General features: G+C 41.7%; 1 protein-coding gene across 3 annotated transcripts; it reads right to left on the reverse strand.

Moving 5' to 3' along the window:
* Positions 1-411: 411 nt before the first annotated feature.
* espl1 (extra spindle pole bodies like 1, separase) lies at positions 412-18,685 on the reverse strand. Of its 3 annotated transcripts, none has more exons than XM_080424070.1 (32): positions 18,587-18,685; positions 18,354-18,442; positions 17,320-17,634; positions 16,485-17,216; positions 16,249-16,350; positions 15,998-16,121; positions 15,683-15,810; positions 15,395-15,585; positions 14,854-15,096; positions 14,369-14,513; positions 13,887-14,046; positions 13,581-13,720; positions 11,599-11,733; positions 11,355-11,471; positions 10,988-11,156; positions 10,715-10,843; positions 10,450-10,606; positions 9,550-9,659; positions 8,019-9,445; positions 7,392-7,905; positions 7,072-7,191; positions 6,500-6,713; positions 6,189-6,397; positions 4,906-5,033; positions 4,491-4,613; positions 3,958-4,107; positions 3,674-3,841; positions 2,860-2,964; positions 2,148-2,251; positions 1,957-2,040; positions 1,572-1,736; positions 412-852 (listed from the first exon to the last, which is right to left on the reverse strand). In XM_080424070.1, exons 2-32 carry the CDS (start codon positions 18,432-18,434, stop codon positions 651-653), a joined length of 6,891 nt encoding a protein of 2,296 aa, XP_080280196.1. In that variant the 5' UTR covers positions 18,435-18,442; positions 18,587-18,685; the 3' UTR covers positions 412-650. The 3 variants fall into 3 exon arrangements, with proteins under 3 accessions (XP_080280196.1, XP_080280195.1, XP_080280197.1); XM_080424069.1 differs by having other exon boundaries at positions 7,072-7,194; XM_080424071.1 differs by lacking the exons at positions 412-852; positions 1,572-1,736; positions 1,957-2,040 and having other exon boundaries at positions 2,242-2,321; positions 2,813-2,964; positions 7,072-7,194.
* Positions 18,686-18,741: the final 56 nt, after the last annotated feature.

Here is an 18,741-nt window from a genome sequence, read left to right on the forward strand (position 1 = left end):
CATTGAGTGCTGGCCTGTTTGTTTTCAGCTGAAATTATTCAAGGCTGGCTCTGAAAATTCATGACACTTGTTTAATCATGAACAATTCGTCCAATATTGTACAATTCCCAGAAAGGCTGAAAAGTAAAAAGGCCCATTGAACCGAGATTAAATTAGTAAATTATACATCGAGGCTACCTGAAACTGAAGCATCAATGAATGCCAACTATTGACTATTACCCAAGTCTGAAAAACAGTCAACATGAAAGCATTGAAAAGCACTATGATCTCAGTTGTCCTCCACATGTTTTATGTGCTTGCAAAAATCTAAGTGTTTCAGTGAAATATATTATGACATGGTTTCTTTCTAAATATAATTGGTCAAATGCAACTAAATTGACATAAGATATAACAGAGGATAGCGTATTTGCTTGAAACCGGCAAAGTATGTATCTTTATTCAGTTGCAATACATTTCTTTACAGAATGCATAAGTGTGCATATAAACTGACACCAAATCAATATAATACAAAAAAAATAGAAAAAAAAAATATATATATATAAAATATATAAAACTTCTAAAGTCACAAATTTAAATTCTTAGGTAAAATGGTGACTTAGAATCATGTTTATGGTGTTTAAAAGGAACTTAGAATCATGTTTTATTTATATCTATTGGAGATGGATTGGTAGGCCATAGACCACAGGTGAAGCGCCCGTTAAAGATTTAAGCATTGGGGCCTGACGGGCTTCGTCCATATGTTCCAACAGGAGAGATCCAGACCCAGCAGACAACCAGGGCTCCAGCAAAGCTTTAGCGAAGCGGTTGATGTCCTTGTCCGTCACATCCCACAGGTTTCCCAAAACGAACGGACTGCAACGGAAAAGGAGAGGATAATCATTAACTAAATACCTTTGGAATGTTTAGTGATGGAGAATATTGTCTTTGTTTCCTCATCTCCATGTACCATTTCAGTGTGTTCCGCATGGCACAACTCAAACCTTAAGGATGTCTTACTAAAATGGTAATTCTCATGAAAATTGAAACAGCAATCACAGCAAAGTAATCATTTAGCGAGTAAATGTAACCACTTAAGGGTTATAATGCAACGGTTATCCATCTGGAAATATTTTTGGACATGCATAAATTGACCAGTGTCCCCCAGAGGTCTATACTTTTTTCCTGATACACCAAATCTGAGCCAATCTACAAGCTCACAATGTTCCACGACGCAATGAGAGCTTGTAGATCTTCCATTTCTGCAGAATGTTTGCCTATTATGGACATGACCAGAATAAGGACGCAGGGCTCAGGTGGTACTGGTATATGTCATAGAATATTAATAATGATATGGAACACAATACTTGACAATCAATTCAGTGATAGTGTTGCATAGACATGAACCAAATTACACTCATTGTCAGGTACGAATGTGAATACCTCAGTGTTAATTTATTCATTTATAACTCAGAAAGCATACACATGCAACCAAATGGACCTGTAAGGGTCCATGCTACATTTCCACACTCTTAAGAGTTAAAAGAGTTAGTTACACTGAAGATTTTACAGTGTAGTGTAGTTCATCTTCTTACCAGCCTGCAATAAGGTAATTGAGAACGATGCCCACTCCCTCCATCTCACCACACACTGCGAGAGCACCACTGCTGCATCCAAAGAGTAGGGAGGCTGCTCTCATTTCCTCCTTCAGGATACTACTAGGGCCCAGATAGGATGCCCCTGCACCATGCCCCATGAATCTACAGCCACAAACAGGGGGGTGTAGAAAACAAAATGCGTCACAACAAATTTATGATGATGCGATATTTGTTTGCTAAACAAGTTATAGCTCTATATTTCTGATAGTAATCATAAATAGGTCAGTAACAGGAGTCTCCCATCTTTCCAGCTGTAGTAAACAAAATACATTTTAGGTGGGACGGATGAAATTGGTTTGCAGTCCATCCCAAATTCACTCACATGTAGAGATCTTTGGTGGTTACAGCTTCTTGTATTTGATCTGATTCGGGAGCAACTCCACACACCCCCTGCCAACTCTGCATGCTGGTGAGAGAAAATGAAAAAAGGTAAATGAGGAGAAAAAGCAACAAGGCAATATTCAAACAAATAACATGTTCCCTGTCTAAGCGTCACATGACCACTTTTCTCACCTGCAAAACCATTCTTTGAATTCCGCCTCCAAGTCAACAAGATCACCGGCGGGATTAAGTAGGTAGAACACCTTCTTAGCATCCACACCATGTGTCGAGGTACACTGAAGTTCAGACAGGGCGGGAAGAGAGTTCAACACTGAAATCTATATCTCCGTTTAAATACACCAACATCTACAGTATTTAGTAGGCCCGTAACGATACAGTAACTGCATCGATGCATCGTTTTGAATTTTCAACGATCTACTATATCGATATGCAAACAGCTAAATATCGTATCGTTTGACTTTGAATCGTATCGAATCGTTTTGCAATGCAAATAATCGTATCGAATCGTTCTGCAATGCAAATAATCAATTATATCAATACTAAGTACTTTTAAGAAGAAGAAAAGAGAAAGAGGGGTTTATATCCAGTATCCAGGTATTTATTTTTCACACAGAATTTTTGGGTAAATAAATAGTTACTATATCGATTTTAAATCATTGAATCGAATCGTATCGTTCTAAATTAACCTGTCCTGTATCGTTCATGTATCGTATCGACTAAATCGCTGAATCGAAACGTATCGTATCGTTCTAAATTAACCTGTATCGTTCATGTATCGTATCGACAACCAAGTATCGTGATACGTATCGAATCGTTGTTAAAACGTATCGTTACACCCCTAGTATTTAGCATACTGTGGCTAGGTGGAGGAGTTTAATCTCACCTGATTCCGGACACACTGTCCAAGTACAAACTCTAGAGAAGGCATACGGGAAACGGAGCATGGCAAGAGACAAGAGATGCTTTCCCAAGGTAGCTGCTGGAGGTACTGTATGGGGAAAGGGATAGAGGTCAATACTAGGTATGTGCATGACAGACCAAAATAATATTTGAAAGAATTCATTGATATTTCAACTTTTCATCCATCCATCTTCAACCGCCATAGACCATAGATGGGAGTAGGAACGAAGATTGCTTGGTATACCGAGTAGGGGTGTCACAATACGCCTAATCCACGATTTGACTTGTGATTATAAGGTCACGATTCGATTCTCAAAAGATCCTTTTTTACAGCACTGGCGATTATATTATTGTTAGGCTATTCAGGCTTGATTTGTAAAGAAGAATAATCTCAATATTAATCTCAAAAAGTAACTTTTGTTTGAATAATAATTATAAACAACAAGTGAGAATCTAGAACAACAAAAAGTTAAACATAAACAATATCGATTTTGGGTTTTATGCCCCAACAACTGTCATTTTCAGATTAGACTTCAGTTAACATTCTTAGAAAAGTTAAGATTTTTAAGTGGCTGAGTGCCTTCCAAAGTTGTGGGCCCTGGGTAGGCAACCCGACCTGGCAGAGATCTGCGCTCTTGAGGAGCACACTAGTAAAGGCAATCAATTCTACATGGCTCAGCTCTTCAGAATAAGGTGAATACACCGTTTTGACACACTATATACATTTTACATGGATAATATAGCTCCAAAGACCTGACAGTAGTGAATCGGAAGAGTCAGCAGTGAAGAGGACAAACCTTGTCTAGGATAAGAACCACATGGCCCTGAGGTTCATCTCTGCACCTCAGCCGAGACACCGCTGCCTGTAGCAGGGCGGCAACCTCCTCTCCCCTCTGTGGGCACACTCCCATGGCAAACCTTTCCTGGTCTCCTTGGGAGAGCAAGGGAGATGCAGACAGCATGGCCTAGAAACACGGATCAGGGTCAATAAATATCTATGTACGGATTAAGGGTGACGGACGGTCATCTTAATGCTCCACTGAGCAGATATCAATGACAACAGAATGGAACGCAATCACACCTTCAACATCTCCTCACTGGCAGTTACTCCTTGTGCACACAAGGCCTTGTGCATGTTCTTAACCTGGATTGACAGCTCAGGATCAGATGTCAGTGGTAGAAGGAGACTCCGCCAGCAGCCAAGCAAATCTTCCATGTCCTCCAACAGCGTCTGAGACGAAGGTGTCATATGCAGCGATGGGTGAGGGGGTTGTGGTTATGAATGGAGAAAAACAAGCAGCACCAACAACAAAATAATAACCAAACACCAAATTGCCTGCTATCTAATGGTAAAAAGCAGTGTACTGGACTGGTCATCTGCAATTGGTTGGTGTTGGTGCCTCTTGATGTCACCCTCTGTACAGTGCAACAGATAGTGACATCGCCTGGATTTAGAGTTCATTTCAGTTACTGTGTAATAAGACTGCATTAATTGTTCCCTGGAATCTGTAGCCCAAATAAATTAACCTACCTGTAATGCATCACATTTTATGTGCTAAAAATAATAACATAAATATGATGTCATTTTAGTGCACTTGTTGCCCTCCCCCTTACCTTAATGCGAGCATCAAGCTCTCTGCGGCCACGCCACCAAGCGCCTTTTTCCAAAGATGAACCTGTACTGGCAATTTCCCTCTTGATATCATGCAGCTCCTGTATAAGCGAACTGATGGGGTGCTACACAAGAAGGGAGGAAAACACCCAGGATCAGAGCTGTTAACAACCTGAATAATCCGTGGTACAATTACACTGATTAAACTTCTATTCGACTAATTTAGAAAAAAAACATTACATTTTACTTGAATTGAATGAAAATATAAGCTGATGTCTTTGGGTTATCGATTAGGCTAATTTATGCAGTTGGTAAAAGATGGCAGGATTGAGAGAATGGATAAACTCTCTAAGCCATATGGGACTCTTACCACTCAAACCACTAAGCAGGAAAGAAAGTGATGTTTTTTTTTTTCACCTGTTGCTGGGAGGTGGGAATGTGAACAGTGACGGGAGAAGAGCCCTTCTCAAGACGTGACAACAGGATTGTGTCACCAGTCTCCCCAGGTTTTACTCCTACCACAGACAGCACACACACAGTCACCCCTGTAGACAATAGAGTAAGTCAGGATTCTGGTAGGATTGGACCGCTTTACAATAATGTCTGATTTATACTTTGTTACACGGCGGTGTTGTGCATCAAAAATAGCAAATCAAAAATGCTAACACGCTGCAATGCGTTGATCATTATTATTTCCGTCTTAAAAATGAGAAAATCTATGTAAATGGCCTTTTTTTTACTATGGAAACCAAGTCTTTTGCGCACCTGGATAAAGTCTTTGCGACCGGTGCGTTAGTGGAGTATACACCAACTGGCCCCAACCATCCTAAGGTCCGAATATTCGTTATTTATATTGACGTTCTATCACAATTAAAAGGTTCGGACATTCGCTTATTTATTTTATTTTCAGGCTCACGACTCGCAAGACTCACTTTTCTAGCCATCCTGTTTAGAGAAGATACGTAAAGGTTTGTGTGCATGCATGTATGTACAGGTATGTACATTATCAGATACAGTAGGCGGGCTCTTGCCCAGATCTGAGCACAGATCAGTTAATAGAAAGCAGGCTTTGTACAGGTACTGTGGGGAGTTCGTCACCAGTTTAATGTTCAGGATATACGTATATCCTGGACAGGTCGGCAGATTCAATCAAAGGAGTGTAGAGGAGGAATAACTGAATATGGATTAACTGAACGTCATAGTATTTAGGTGTACTTAGCACAGACCACAAGTGACACTAGTTAGCTTAGCAGTGGGCTACAACTTAAACCCTATATTCTTCGTTGACCAGAGTCCCCCAGGAGCCTATACCCTCTATACAAAACCGGTTCGCCCAGGTATAGGGACGATAGTTTTCAAGTGCATTTAATTGTGTAGAATAGATGACAAGTGGTGAAGATGAACAAATGATAATGACAAATGTCAACTATTTCCATGATCAAGAAACATGGACTTCTCTATCATCACATACTGATACATCCAGAGGCAGCCTACATAACTATCTAAGTTTAATGGCATTACTTTCCCCATCCCCACCCCAGATAAATAAATAAAGGTTTGGAACATCTGAACCCTAATAAATGCTTAACACATACACACACATGTGTTAATCGCTTGCAACATTTTGGTCATGATCTTCAGGTATCAAAGAGTGAAACGTGATGAATGGGTGTTTAGTGTTATCCCTTTTCATATTTTACCAGAGGGAAGGTCTTCGAGTTGTTGAATGAACTCTTGGCAGTGATGCTGAGGGAAAGCAGAGGTGCCAGCATTCGAGAAGGAGAAGATTTTCTCCAACTGAGACAATCTCTGTTCAAGAGGAGGCGTGGTCTGCTTTGAGGGCTCGCTCACACTCAACGACTCCATTTTTTCTACAAGCTCACCGGAGTTCTCTTTCTTCCTTAGTTTCCTTTGGGAATGACACAGCAAAGCAAAGAGATTATAATAAATGTTATAAATCTGCAGGTTGAGACATGAACGATCACATGGGCAATGACCACAAAATGCTTACCTGAGGCAGCTGGTAAGATGCCTGACCATGCTATGGCGGCTAGTGACACCCAGGGACTGGGTATGGAGCATAGCCGTGGTTATGGGGTCTTGCTGTCCGAGGGTAAGGGCCAGGAGCCAACAGAGTCGGGGATAGAGGGCAGGAGGGGGGAAGTGCTGAAGAGCCAAGATGGCAGAGCGCAGCAAAGACTGAATAGTTTCCATTGAAATATTGTCTACAAATAAGAAAGAAAAAAAGAGCTACAGTAACTGGATTAGGAGCAACTTGAGCTACAGGTAGGATAACTATTTAAACACTTACGACCTATGTACTTTGTTCTACGACAAATAATGAAAATATCAGCATCATGACATGCCCAAAATAGGGAATCAGGTTGAAAGTGGTTAATGATGATCATTAGCTATATGTTTTACTGTGCATGTACACAGAATTGGCATTCATTCTTTGCAATGAAAATGTAACTATGAAAAACCAATAAAACAATCTAAGATGCCAGTATGGTAGCAAACTGTTCATCCGTAACAAAAATACCACACTATTGTAAGGGGCACATTGACATTGTGAAACCTCACCTAGGCCAGGATCTGAATAAGAAAAGGAGCCAGAACCAGGCTGCGCTTTTCTGTGTAGCTCAAACAGATTGTCTTTCTCCTTGTCCGGGAGCCGGTCCTTCCGTAGGATCTCAAAAAAACCTACTACACAGGGAAAGGTCACTGGGTTAACAGAGCTGACAACAATGATGACAAACAGGGATGAATACCAAGAGATGAAAAGTTTCATTACTCAGTAAAATCCTCAGTGCCTATTTAACACTGTGTAAAAAATGAACAATGAGGATTTTACTGTTGAGGGAGAAAATCCCACTGCTTGGAAAACACAGTGATATCCTTACTTGCATCAGCATCCTTCTCAGTATCGGATGCCATCAGTTGCTCAATGCTAATATTCAGAAGTCCCTCTACAACTTCTTCAATGGCCATCATTTTCCCTGGTTCAGTCTCTGGTCCCGGTTCCGTCGCGCCAAGCTGTCTTCTGGTTCTTCCCCTTCTAACAGGAGCAGGCTTGGAGACAGTTTCCATGTCCTCATCAGAAGTGGAGGGCAATACGACGGTCTTAACCCTTGCCTGCCTCTTGGAGGCGGCGCGAGGCTCTTGAACCTTTTTCTGGGAAGCTCTAGCGGTAGTGGCATGCCCTTTAGGGGCCTCACATTTTTCAGCCTGAGGGTTAGGCTCTAGGTCACTTTCATCACTGGTCCACTTATACTTAGGCTGGCTCTTGGAAGGGGCCCTTTCTGAGTGGGGATCTGGAACCTTTTTGTGGGAAGCTCTGGCAGTAGTGGCACGCCCTTTCTGGACCGTTTCTGCCTGGGGGTTAGCATCAGAGTCACTTTCATCACTAAACTCCACCTGTATTGAGAGTAACATTGGAGGAAAATCAAATAACGCATTTTGTTGCAATGAAATACAAAACAATTAAAACTGAATTACACAATTAAACAGCAGAATGAGAAATACTCTACCTGGAAACGAGCTTTTCTTGTGCGTCTGGGAGCAGCAGGTACACGTTGAGCTTTGTCCTGAACTGGTGATGATGACTCTTCGTGCAAGAACAACGGTGGTTTAGGTTTGGCCTTTGTGGCCCTCTTCCGTGCTGAGGCTTCCACTTTCTGGACAGACGTACAGGTCACAGAGGGCACCTCTGTGTGAAACTCAGTTTGTACTTTTACCATCTTTGGCGTTTTGGGGATCATAGCCTTTCCACTGGATGAGGCACCCGCCAGTTCAGTCTTGGGAACCGGCTTCTTAACTTTGCTGGTCTTCGCATGAACAGCTGGGTCTTTGACATCAACGACCGGATCTTTGACAGGAACTGGTGATGACTCTTCATACACAAAGAACGCTGGTTTAGGTTTGGCCTTTGTGGTTGTCTTCCATCCTGAGGCGGGGACTTTCACTTTCTGGGCAGGGGTACTGTAACAGGTTAAAGTGGGCACCTCTGTGTGAAAGTCAAAATGGGTCAAATCTTTAGCAGAAAACTTGGATGGTCCCATCAGTGGCGTGTTAGGGAGCGGTGTCTTTCCTTTGGATGGGGCACCCGTCAGTTCAATCTTGGGAAACGGCTTATCTTTGCTGGTCTTGGTCAGAATAGCTGGGTCTTTTACAGGAACGCCTGGCTGTTTGGTCTTCTTCTGTGATTGTGGGGGACGTAATGTTTTGGGTTTTAATTTCAACTTAGGTGGATTCCAGGTCCACACTTTAGAGAAGACCTCCTCTGGGGTACAGTCCCTTTTGTCAGCCAGGGCAAGCAACGCTGCTATGGCTTTGGTCGCCATTAGGCCCACTTTAAAGGGCTTCAAATCAAGAGAGGGCTTGGAGGACACGAATGCCAGTCCAGCCTCCAGGGTGTTCCATATATTCCGGACCTTGTCTTGCTTGGGTTCCAGCTCAGACAGGGCCATGTGCAGGTACGTGCGGCCTACGACATCCTGCATCAAAGAGGGCTCAGAACAGCCGCTGGTAGGGCCACAAAGAGTCACAAGTTTAGCTCCGAGTCTGGTAGTGACACGCTTGCACCGGGCTAGAGTGGCCTTATGGAATTTCTGGCTAACTCTGACTGGAACGAAATCCTGCTGGAGACACAGCTGAGCCTCGGCTACAGCCCAAAGAGCGGTCACCCGCCCCAGACTAGGCTCAGAGCAACAGGGGCACAGGCAGTCAGCCGCATGGGCGAAAGATGAAAGCCAGCGGCGGGCCTGGGCTTTGAAAGGCGGGGAGCTGCCCGGGTCCACCATCTCTATAGGTTGCTTAGAGGGCCACCTGATTTTCAGTAATTCAGCAACTTCATCTTTAAAACTCGATATGGGAGACTGCAATTGCGACTTCTGTGCTGGGCAGCCTTTTCTTGGCTTGATTTTCACGTTTGCCTTCTGCTCCAGACAAGAAAAATCTAGAAGGAAAACAAAACATATTCAATTGTAAATTGTAGTAGTGCAATGAAAATGTAACCCAACAAGTTCAATATGAACTGCCAGTGCCGTGTAGTCTGCTGACCTGTTCCAGGTTCTAGCAGGCTCCTGACTCGGTCCAAATCAAACCCACTTTCTTCTTTCTTCCCCCTCATCAGTTCCAGTTCTGCCTTCATCACCAGCAGCTCAGCACATCTAAAACAATGACACACAATGCATAGATTATATAAATATCACCCCAGCATTGGGCGACCCGATACCCGAGTGGTTAGGGCACGAGTCAATAGACATCAGACATCCATGGCCAATATATAAGACTTTTCTCAGATTTTGGCAAGAGTGGGCAGACTCTCACGAATAAAAATAGTATTTAATAATGTTTAGAGAAGTTCTTAAAAACATCGGGCCTCATCATTAACTAAGCTTGGGTCCGCACATAATTTGTACTTGTGCGGATTTCCTTTCCATGCACAGAGTCAGATTTATTTGTCCATGGATTTTGGCGGACGTACAGTACACTCAAACTCATGTCTGCTTGGAGGCAGACTTATATGCCTCCAACCTTGCGTATCTGTTATTCTTCATGCAAAATCATTACAATAGTGCCAAACTGATAATAGTTATGTGCCAAACATTTATCACATAAAATAGCAGATCTATAAAATCTGCTATTTTAGATCTATTAAAAAAATAAGAAATTCCCCAATAGCAAAAACAGCAGATCTACAAACCCACAATGCGTTGCATTGTGAATGCAATGCTATTACAGGGTTTCTGCCCGACAGCAGCGATATCAAAAGTAAATGTTTATTGAAAAGGTTTCACAGTATGAATTATGCACATTATGTATCATTAGTAAATATTTAGATTTTTAAATATACTGTATGTATATTTTCAATGTTGTGTTTTTAGTATTGAGCTTACCGTCAAGTTTTTTTTTTTAACCATACCATGTACTTAATTAAGCCAACAACCCTGTACTTACTTGCTTAGGGCCTGCAGCTTGGTGGCCATTTCAAGGGCTTGCAGACACTGGTGCATGGCACAATGGACATCTCCACTAGCGCTCATAATATCTACCACCTTCAGAGAACAGTCTAGCAGCTCTGAAAGTACTTGCCACTTCAGCAACAGGTTGTCACCTGTTTTCAGAACAAAAGGAAGCACATCATCAAAACAAGTAGCTTAAGTGTGATGGTAGTTTTCGAAGACAAAGACATTGTAAACAGGCCAGTGTAAAGAAAGCTTGCCTTGGTTGATGAATTGTACAGTGGGGCCGTCTGTGGTTTTGCTATACAGGACGTTCCCCACAATAGTGCACAGGAGGCTGTTGAGTAGCCTCAGACTCGCAGAGAAGGCGATCTCTGCATTACTTGAACCTGGAATATACATGCAACAGTCCTCAATGCAACATGACATTAGTTATATCTAGAATCCTCAGCTATGAATTCAGACAGGAACAAACAATAATAAAACTTTTTTTTTTAAGGGAGTACAGAATGTGAGCAAATGATTGTACAAACCATGCTGGGTGATGCGTTGGCGTAGTTCCTGTGGCAGGTCAGCCGTGTCCAAAGTGAGGTAGGTACCACAGGTCTGGAGTGCCTGGGCTTTCAGCAGGTACCAGCTCTTGGATTGCTTCTGCATCGACTCTTTGAGCACCTCACATAAATAATGCACCCCAGGCTCCACCTGAAATGTGGTCAATGAAGAGATATAAAGCCAAACTACAACTAAAATCCTAATATGTGCGAAACCCATCATGAGAAAGGATTGGTGAATCAAGGTAGTATTGCCCATGTGCCCGATCCTTCTGCACAATTGTATTTGAGCACAGTAGACCTCCTGGCGGGTGACATAGCAATAGCGAGCTTTCAACAGTAGACATACCTGGCCTGTGACATAGCAATAGCGAGCTTTCAACAGAACCACCAGCATGGAGAGAGGAGAGGGCCCATCAGAGGTGGTGTCTGATGCTAGAATGTGTTCCGCTTGCTGCAGCTGAGCCTGAAACAAGAGACACTTTTTGGCATTCCAAAAAACAAGCAGTTTTTGCTACAGTACAAAGTACAGTACAAATTATTTACTGCATGTGATGTGAATGATACAAGATAGCCATTGCAAATTCCATTACCTGAGCCATTTCAGGGACACCCAACTCCAGAAGGAGCATGGCTGATTGGCAGAGGTATCTGGCACTTTTTGGGTCATCAGGCAATTGGTGACATACGCCAAAAGCCAGCTGGGAGGCTTTCAAAGCTTTCAGGGGCTAAGCAGGACAAAAGAACAGTCATTTGATATGGTACCCAGACAAATACATACCTTGTTCTACAACAATCAATATAACAACCTCTGTGTGAATGCATTATGTTTTAGGGAGGGCTAATTTACTAACTTAAATGTAGGGTAAGTGATTTGCAATGGTTAAAATAATTGTTAAATAGCTCTATATTCTGATAGTACTCATTGCTATAGAGTGTTTGTTCAGTATTAGGAGTCTCCTTGTCTCTCCACCTCTTTATTAAAGTTTCATTTCTAATTTTATCCAATTAGGATAGAGAACTCAATCAGGATATAGATTAAACAAGTGAAATTGGAAGTGATGACACTAAGAAATGAGCAGGCAAAATTGGAACTGGAACACTATACAAATTAAGCTTAAAAATGGGTACTTTCTCCTGATTGGCTGAGATTTTGACACCTACCGAAATTTTTATTTTCCGTTTATTAAAGAGCTGGAGAGACAGGGACACATCTGTTACTGAACAAACACTCTATAGCGATGATTACTATCAGAATACAGTATTTTAACCTTTTAACAAAATACTTTTTGTTTTAACCAAAAAATATCACTTACCCTACCTTTAAATTAATTTAGATACTTTGACATGGCTATTGCTGCACATATACATTTTCTAGATTACATACATTTCAATGTGTGAAATGTCCTAAGTAAAGGCTTTCTTTTTAAGAGATCAAAAGTATCTGAAAGAGAACCAGTGGCTCAGCCAAGCCAATAAGCCATATAAATGGAGTGCCTGCCAGAACTCATTCTTAGCACAAGCATTCCCAAAATCTCTTAAATGAAACGGAACACAGGAATATAATTTAAAACTGGTAAACTTTGACAATACTGCTTCTTATTGATTGAAACTAGTTTATTTTAAAGTGTAATCACATCTCACTGGAATCACCATAGAACCAGCTTGATGTAGAAATCAGACTGTGAAGTCAGTATAGCCAAGAATTATAGATTTTAAGTGACCGATGCGTTCAGGCCATCCAACTATTTTGGGTAAATTCAAGCAGCTACTGTATTATGTGACATAGCTTTCATCCCAGAGGATTCATCTTAACTAAACATACACAACTGATTCCCATCTATGACACCATACAACTTCTCTTGTTCCCTTTCCAGGACATGGGTTGGGTTTTTCCCTTACCTTTCCCACGACTAAAGAACTACCTGGTAAAAAAAAAAAATCCAAGACGCATGGGAACCCTGATCTCAGGAATTTTACCCTGTGCGATCAGGGTAACCAAATGTACGATAATAATCGGCATATGCAACACAAAAAAGGTGCATGAATTTACCAAATTCCCTGGCTGCTGATTCAGGATCCGGTTTAGCTTTTCACAATATGGATTGAAAAAAGGCATAATAATCACAGGTTGCATCTTTCCTGTCCTGTCCAGTTTTAGGTCCAGGAAGTGGCCTGCTTCCATGCAGCATAAGTGGTGCATTTTTCTCAAGTAGGCATGTCAAACAAGGTTGTTTCTTACAATAAATACACAATTTTTGTGAAATTACATATTTATACACTTGTGTACTGTGTACGATATACACAAATACAATAATCTTAAGCCTCCGGTGCAATCATCTCACATTTGAGCACTGAGCTAAAACTATAGGTTACTACTTGCCTAACCCCGGTATTACGAGTGTGTTGTCTCGCTTAAGGGAGAGCGCGACAACAACTTGGTGGAATTCCAGAGTCCTATCTGGACAACACAATAAGATCCCAGTGTCCCACCAGGTCAAAATGGACACCAAAATCAAACTACAAGACCAAACACCCAAAATGACATTGAAGTTGTTTGAATCTATATTGTCACCTTTCCCATGAGTTTGAACAAGGCAGTAGTGAGGAGAAGAGAGCTGCAGGTCTGTCTTAGGTTCCTAACAGAGGGACGTTTTCCTTTCTGCAGAATAGAGGACCACTTATCAAGGGCCCTCTCCAGAAACTGACACAACTCTGAGGACACAAAACACACAGAAATCCTAATTTTAAAATGATTAAGCCGATTGAGTTGCATAATATATCACAATGCCTGATGAGAAAATGCAAAGAACATGGAAGTGATCCATTACTGAATTTGATATCAGTTCTGGTCTACATGTGAAAGAAGACTCAAACACACTGTTCTGTGACTCCAGGTTGAAGTGTAGGCCCTCATGAATCAGGGTACCATCCTGTTGCTTCTGCCTGTCTTCATAGTCAAGGTCATTGACCGGTATGGATTTCATCACATTATCAGTCTCCTGACACAAGTCGTTCAGTCTTTTCCTCTTCTCGATGGCCTGGCCAAGCAGAAATCACAATGACTCAGTTATAATTAAAAAAAGGACATCGAGTCCTGGTCAATGTCTAAAGGATTTAGTTTGACCCAGATAGAAACAAGTATAGTTTCCGATTTATCGATTCAGATTGTTCTTCTCAATACACAAATACATTTTACTTCAACTGTACTGGAAGCAGGAATGGAGTTTTGAAACCCGTCAATTTCTGCATATTTTTATGAAATCCAATGTCATTAATTTCAGGCATGAAAATGGTCTTCGATTGCCAACCAAATCCAATACCATATTGTAACACTGACACAACAGACAGTACAAAACCCACCTTTTGTAGGTTGTCCTCTAGAGTGCAGATGTAGAGCCAGAGCAAAGCATGGGCCTCATCATCTTTCAGCTTATGAGCATTCTCTGCGGTCTCCTGCTCTTCTCCCAGTAGCCGCAAAGCTTCATGCGTGAAATCAACTGCTGAGCTGTACAATGCAAGATACCAAACAAATGGTGAGCTGTCAAAAGTGTGACAGACAAAATATGCAATAGTAAACCAGGTATAGCTGAACTGATTCCTTAAGCAATTCTAACATTTTTAGACTACGTTTGTTTTGCAAGATATTCATGACGCAAGTGTTACACGATCATCTGTTGAGTGTTGCCATAAAGCAGTGCATAGACAGTATTATAAATGGACAGATGTCAATTCCATCCATTATTCTTTTGCGCTCGGTAGACAAACACACTGTACTGACGGTTAATATAATTAACAGAATAACTTAAAGAATCGTTTCAGCCTTAGATCTGAGTCAAAGCGTGTACCAGTCTGTCTGTTCACTAAAATCCTGGAAACACACAACTTGGGCCATCTCACACAGGTAGACGGCACGCAAGTGTGTGTGGGGGCTCTCCTCATGGCAGATGTCCAGTAGGTCACAAAGAGTGTTGTACCGTTGCTGAGTAGTGTCCCCACTCATCTCTTTATATGTACGCAGCTCCTCCTCCAAAAGACAAAGCATGACTTCCTCATCTGGAATGTCGGCACCAAATCCATCACGCAGAGTCCTAGGGGCAAAGGGGTGCACAATTAATAATAATAGTAGTCGAAGTAGTAATAAATCACAATCACAATTTTGTCTCGACAAATTAAACTTAATCTAGTTCTACAGCAGATTAAAAACATTTGTACACTCAGTTATGGTGTCCTTGAAATTCAAAATGGACTAGTCAACAGTAATTGTAAATGCACATTGGCAATTTGACAGACATCTAGGGTGCGTTTGGATATATAGCACTGAGTGCACTGACCAATACAAACTAATACGTGAGTGCACGTGATGGGAAGAAGGTGATGTGTTCCTACCTCAGCTTGATGTCCTCATCATCACACGCTGCCCCTGCCTTCGTTTTCGCCCACAAAGACACCGGTTCCGCCATGTGAGTTTTGAGGTTTTGTCCCAGGGCCTTCAGCCATGAGATGACCAAATCCAGGGCTTGATGCAGCTTCCCGGTCCGTCCAGCAATTTGCACACCCAGCCTGAAAGCTTTGTTGCGCTATTCGAGGAATAACCACATATTCTTTGTTAAAAAAAGTTAGTTTAAAAAAAACATGTAACTCTGAAATAAATACTTGGTTGGTTATGCAGCTCACCAAACTTAGAGAGATAGAGGGAAGGCAATTCCTACACAGCTCCTGGCAGATGATCTCAATTAGTGGGAAGGCTTGGTCATAGAGTTTCTGGTTATACAATCCACACACGAAGTTGTAAAGAGTAGACACTATAAAGAATATGTGAAAATATAATTAGAATTGTATAAGGCAAGCCTAACATCATTTCATAATTCATGCATGTATTTTTTGCACAAAACACAAGTAAGTACGGTAGGTCAGAAGATGTTGACAAATAGATACATATACAAATGTACAAATAGAGATGTAAAACAAGAAAATACCCCATTAAATTACCTGCCATCGCTTGAAACGCTTCATTTGAAACATTACTGTCCGGCTTGCGTAGTTCAGCCATCATCCGTCCAGAGGTGGCTTGACAATACAGCACCACTCTATCCAGCGTCACCGTGTTCTCCAGCTACAAACAAGCAAACAACCAAGAACCACGTTGATTAAGGTCACTTAAATACAGGCCTAAAACACAGATAGATCAGTGACCATCAACAACTTAACCATTTGGCACATCTGAAACCAGCTTTACGTACCTGCGAGGCCAGCAGACTTTCACGAGCAAACTCTATGCTTTTGTTCATGCTGAGGAACAAGGACTGTTTGAGTTGGCTGACCTCAGTCTGGGATGCCGAATTCTGTTAAGCGTTGAACAAATACCACACATTAGAAATAAAAAATGTCCTAGTTAAATGACCATATCAGAGCTAAATGCTAACGGTGTGAATATTGGTCAATGATGATTAGGCTACAGTGTAGCTGCTGCACTAACCATCTGTAGTCTTCTCAGTGTTAGTTCTTGATGCTCCTCCAAAAAAGAAAACCAGGCAAGGAGATCGGGTCCATTTAGCACCCCAGGCTGTCCAGCTTCGACAGCCCACTCCACAAGACTGGTCGCTTCTAGGACTGCATGCAATTCCCGGTCTCCCAAATCAGCTGGAATAGACCTCAGAGCTCGGGCACACTTGGTAAAACCCTGTCCAATGCCCTCTCCAGAGCTACTCGAACAGTACATTTCTACCGCCCATTTGCCAAGTCCCACAATTGTACCGTGAAGGTCACCATTGAGCGTGACTTCGCTCTCCAACAACACAGAAGCCAGAGCCCAGTGGCCTTCTTTACAAAGCAACTTCACTGTGACCAGCACTACTTCAGAAAGGGACAGTAAACTGTTCTGCACAAAAGAGTGCCTAGAATCCCCTTCCCTGCTTTGACATGCAGTCATACAGCCATGCAGGAGATGGCGTACTTCCTGTAGTAGAAAGGAAGCATCATTCTTGGTCAATGCTTTACGACCTTTTTGAAACTCAGTAAAAGCTTGCTCTGCGTACACAGCAACTTTGGAGTAGAGGAGAGGTACTGTGCTCTCCCTACCCAACAACAAGGCAAAGCTCAGAGCTTGCATCTTGTAGTGGAGTTTGTCTCTGGGTTTCAGAGACGTTTCATCTTTGGCATTCCAAAGCACTCCGAAGCAGCTCTGCACAAGAGCACAGGAGTCTTCAGTCTGGAAAACATAAGAGGAAAAAGAAAGAAAAATGTTCATTCAGTGTAATGTAGTCAATATACTGTATATAAACTGACAATTATATATTGCCTGCTTTACATACCTGTTGTACAAGTCTATTGTAAAGCCAATTTCCTAAGCGGCTACATAAACTATGGATCCCCAGACAGCTGAGCCTCTTGAAGATGTGGAAGATGATCCGTTCCATATACAGTGGGCTGTTCTTTGCATGGTGCTCCCCATACACACTGTAGCCATCAAGGGCAAGCTCCACAATCTTTATCAGCAAATCTACATGTTCTATGTCAGGGTGTCCAACAGCTCCAACTACTCCAAGGTGGTTGCAACAGGCCCTGATGATCCTGTCATACAGCGTGCAGCAACGGTCTTCAAACAGCGGTCCACTCTTCACATACTTCTGCAAAATGCACAAACTTGTTTTAGATTCTCTTTCAATCGTGGACAAAGAATACAATTTCCCACCAGCTCATGTTTATCTCAAGGAACCTTCCTTGTGATTTGAATGTCAAAAACCCAGCAAACGTCAGGGAATGCACTGTTATAGTGGATTAGTTTGATTCTGTAACATCAAAGTCAGTGGTGAAAAAAGTACTGACATTTTTTTAACTTAAGTAAAAGTATCAATACTGCAACATATAAATACTCATTATGCAGAATGTCCCATTTCAAAAGTTTTCAAATGTATACAAATCTTCTGAAATAGTCGCAAATGTGACGCATTGTGAGCTTGTAGATCGGCTATTTTAAAATGGCCGAAATGTGCGGGTAATGTATGTTTTGCAATAATTATCAAAACCTACAAAGTAACTAAAGTTTTCAAATAATTGTAATGGAGTAAAAGTACAATATTTGGATCCGAGATGTAGTGGAGTAGAAGTAAAAGTATAGGAAGTTGGAAATACACACCAGTAAAGTACAAACACCTCAAAATTGTACTAGAGTATAGAAGTAAATGTACTTAAGTTACTTTACACCACTGATCAAAGTGTGGCTAACTAACATCAACATGTAACGTCAGAGAGTTCATCTCTCTCGCCGATGGGTTCCCAGATTGCGTCAGAGTAAACGTTAACACAGCAAATATGGAAACATCAACAGCGTTATAATAAGGCTTACCTCCAGTTCTTTGAGTAAAAGACCCGTGTCTTTCAGGGACTCCGTCCTTTTGAGGAACTCTTCGATCTTTAAACACTTCATTTTCAGATCTGCAAGAAGACAGTACAGTACAGGTCAATCAAAACACTGAACATGAGAAGCAACCGTTAGCATTACGTTAACATTACTTTGGGTTGTTTGTTTTCCGAACGTTACTTAAAATGTAAGTCTTAAATGTAAATAGCGTGACTCACCATATATTGTGGAGTGTTGTTACGACAGACTGCTATTTGCATCGCAGAATAACAACTACTCATTCGTTAGCGTTGGCGTTCATGGATAAAACATCTCATGATCGGTGATCACTGGCTGGCTTCAGCGCTCAGGTTTTGAAAGAAAAGACGTTTGC

Source organism: Gymnoscopelus braueri (genome assembly GCF_963280865.1).
Source record: "Gymnoscopelus braueri genome assembly, chromosome: 3".
In the NCBI taxonomy this organism is placed as follows: domain Eukaryota; kingdom Metazoa; phylum Chordata; class Actinopteri; order Myctophiformes; family Myctophidae; genus Gymnoscopelus; species Gymnoscopelus braueri.

What these genes read in the sequence shown, in the direction of transcription:
- espl1 (XM_080424069.1), bottom strand. Translation starts at nt 18,434, where the DNA reads ATGAAGTGTTTAAAGATCGAAGAGTTCCTCAAAAGGACGGAGTCCCTG. An exon ending in TGAGAAGGATGCTGATGCAA is followed by an intron (nt 7,195 to 7,391) that starts GTAAGGATATCA and finishes TTCCCTGTGTAG; the next exon opens with TAGGTTTTTTTGAGATCCTA. An exon ending in GACAGTGTGTCCGGAATCAG is followed by an intron (nt 2,252 to 2,859) that starts GTGAGATTAAAC and finishes TCTGAACTTCAG; the next exon opens with TGTACCTCGACACATGGTGT.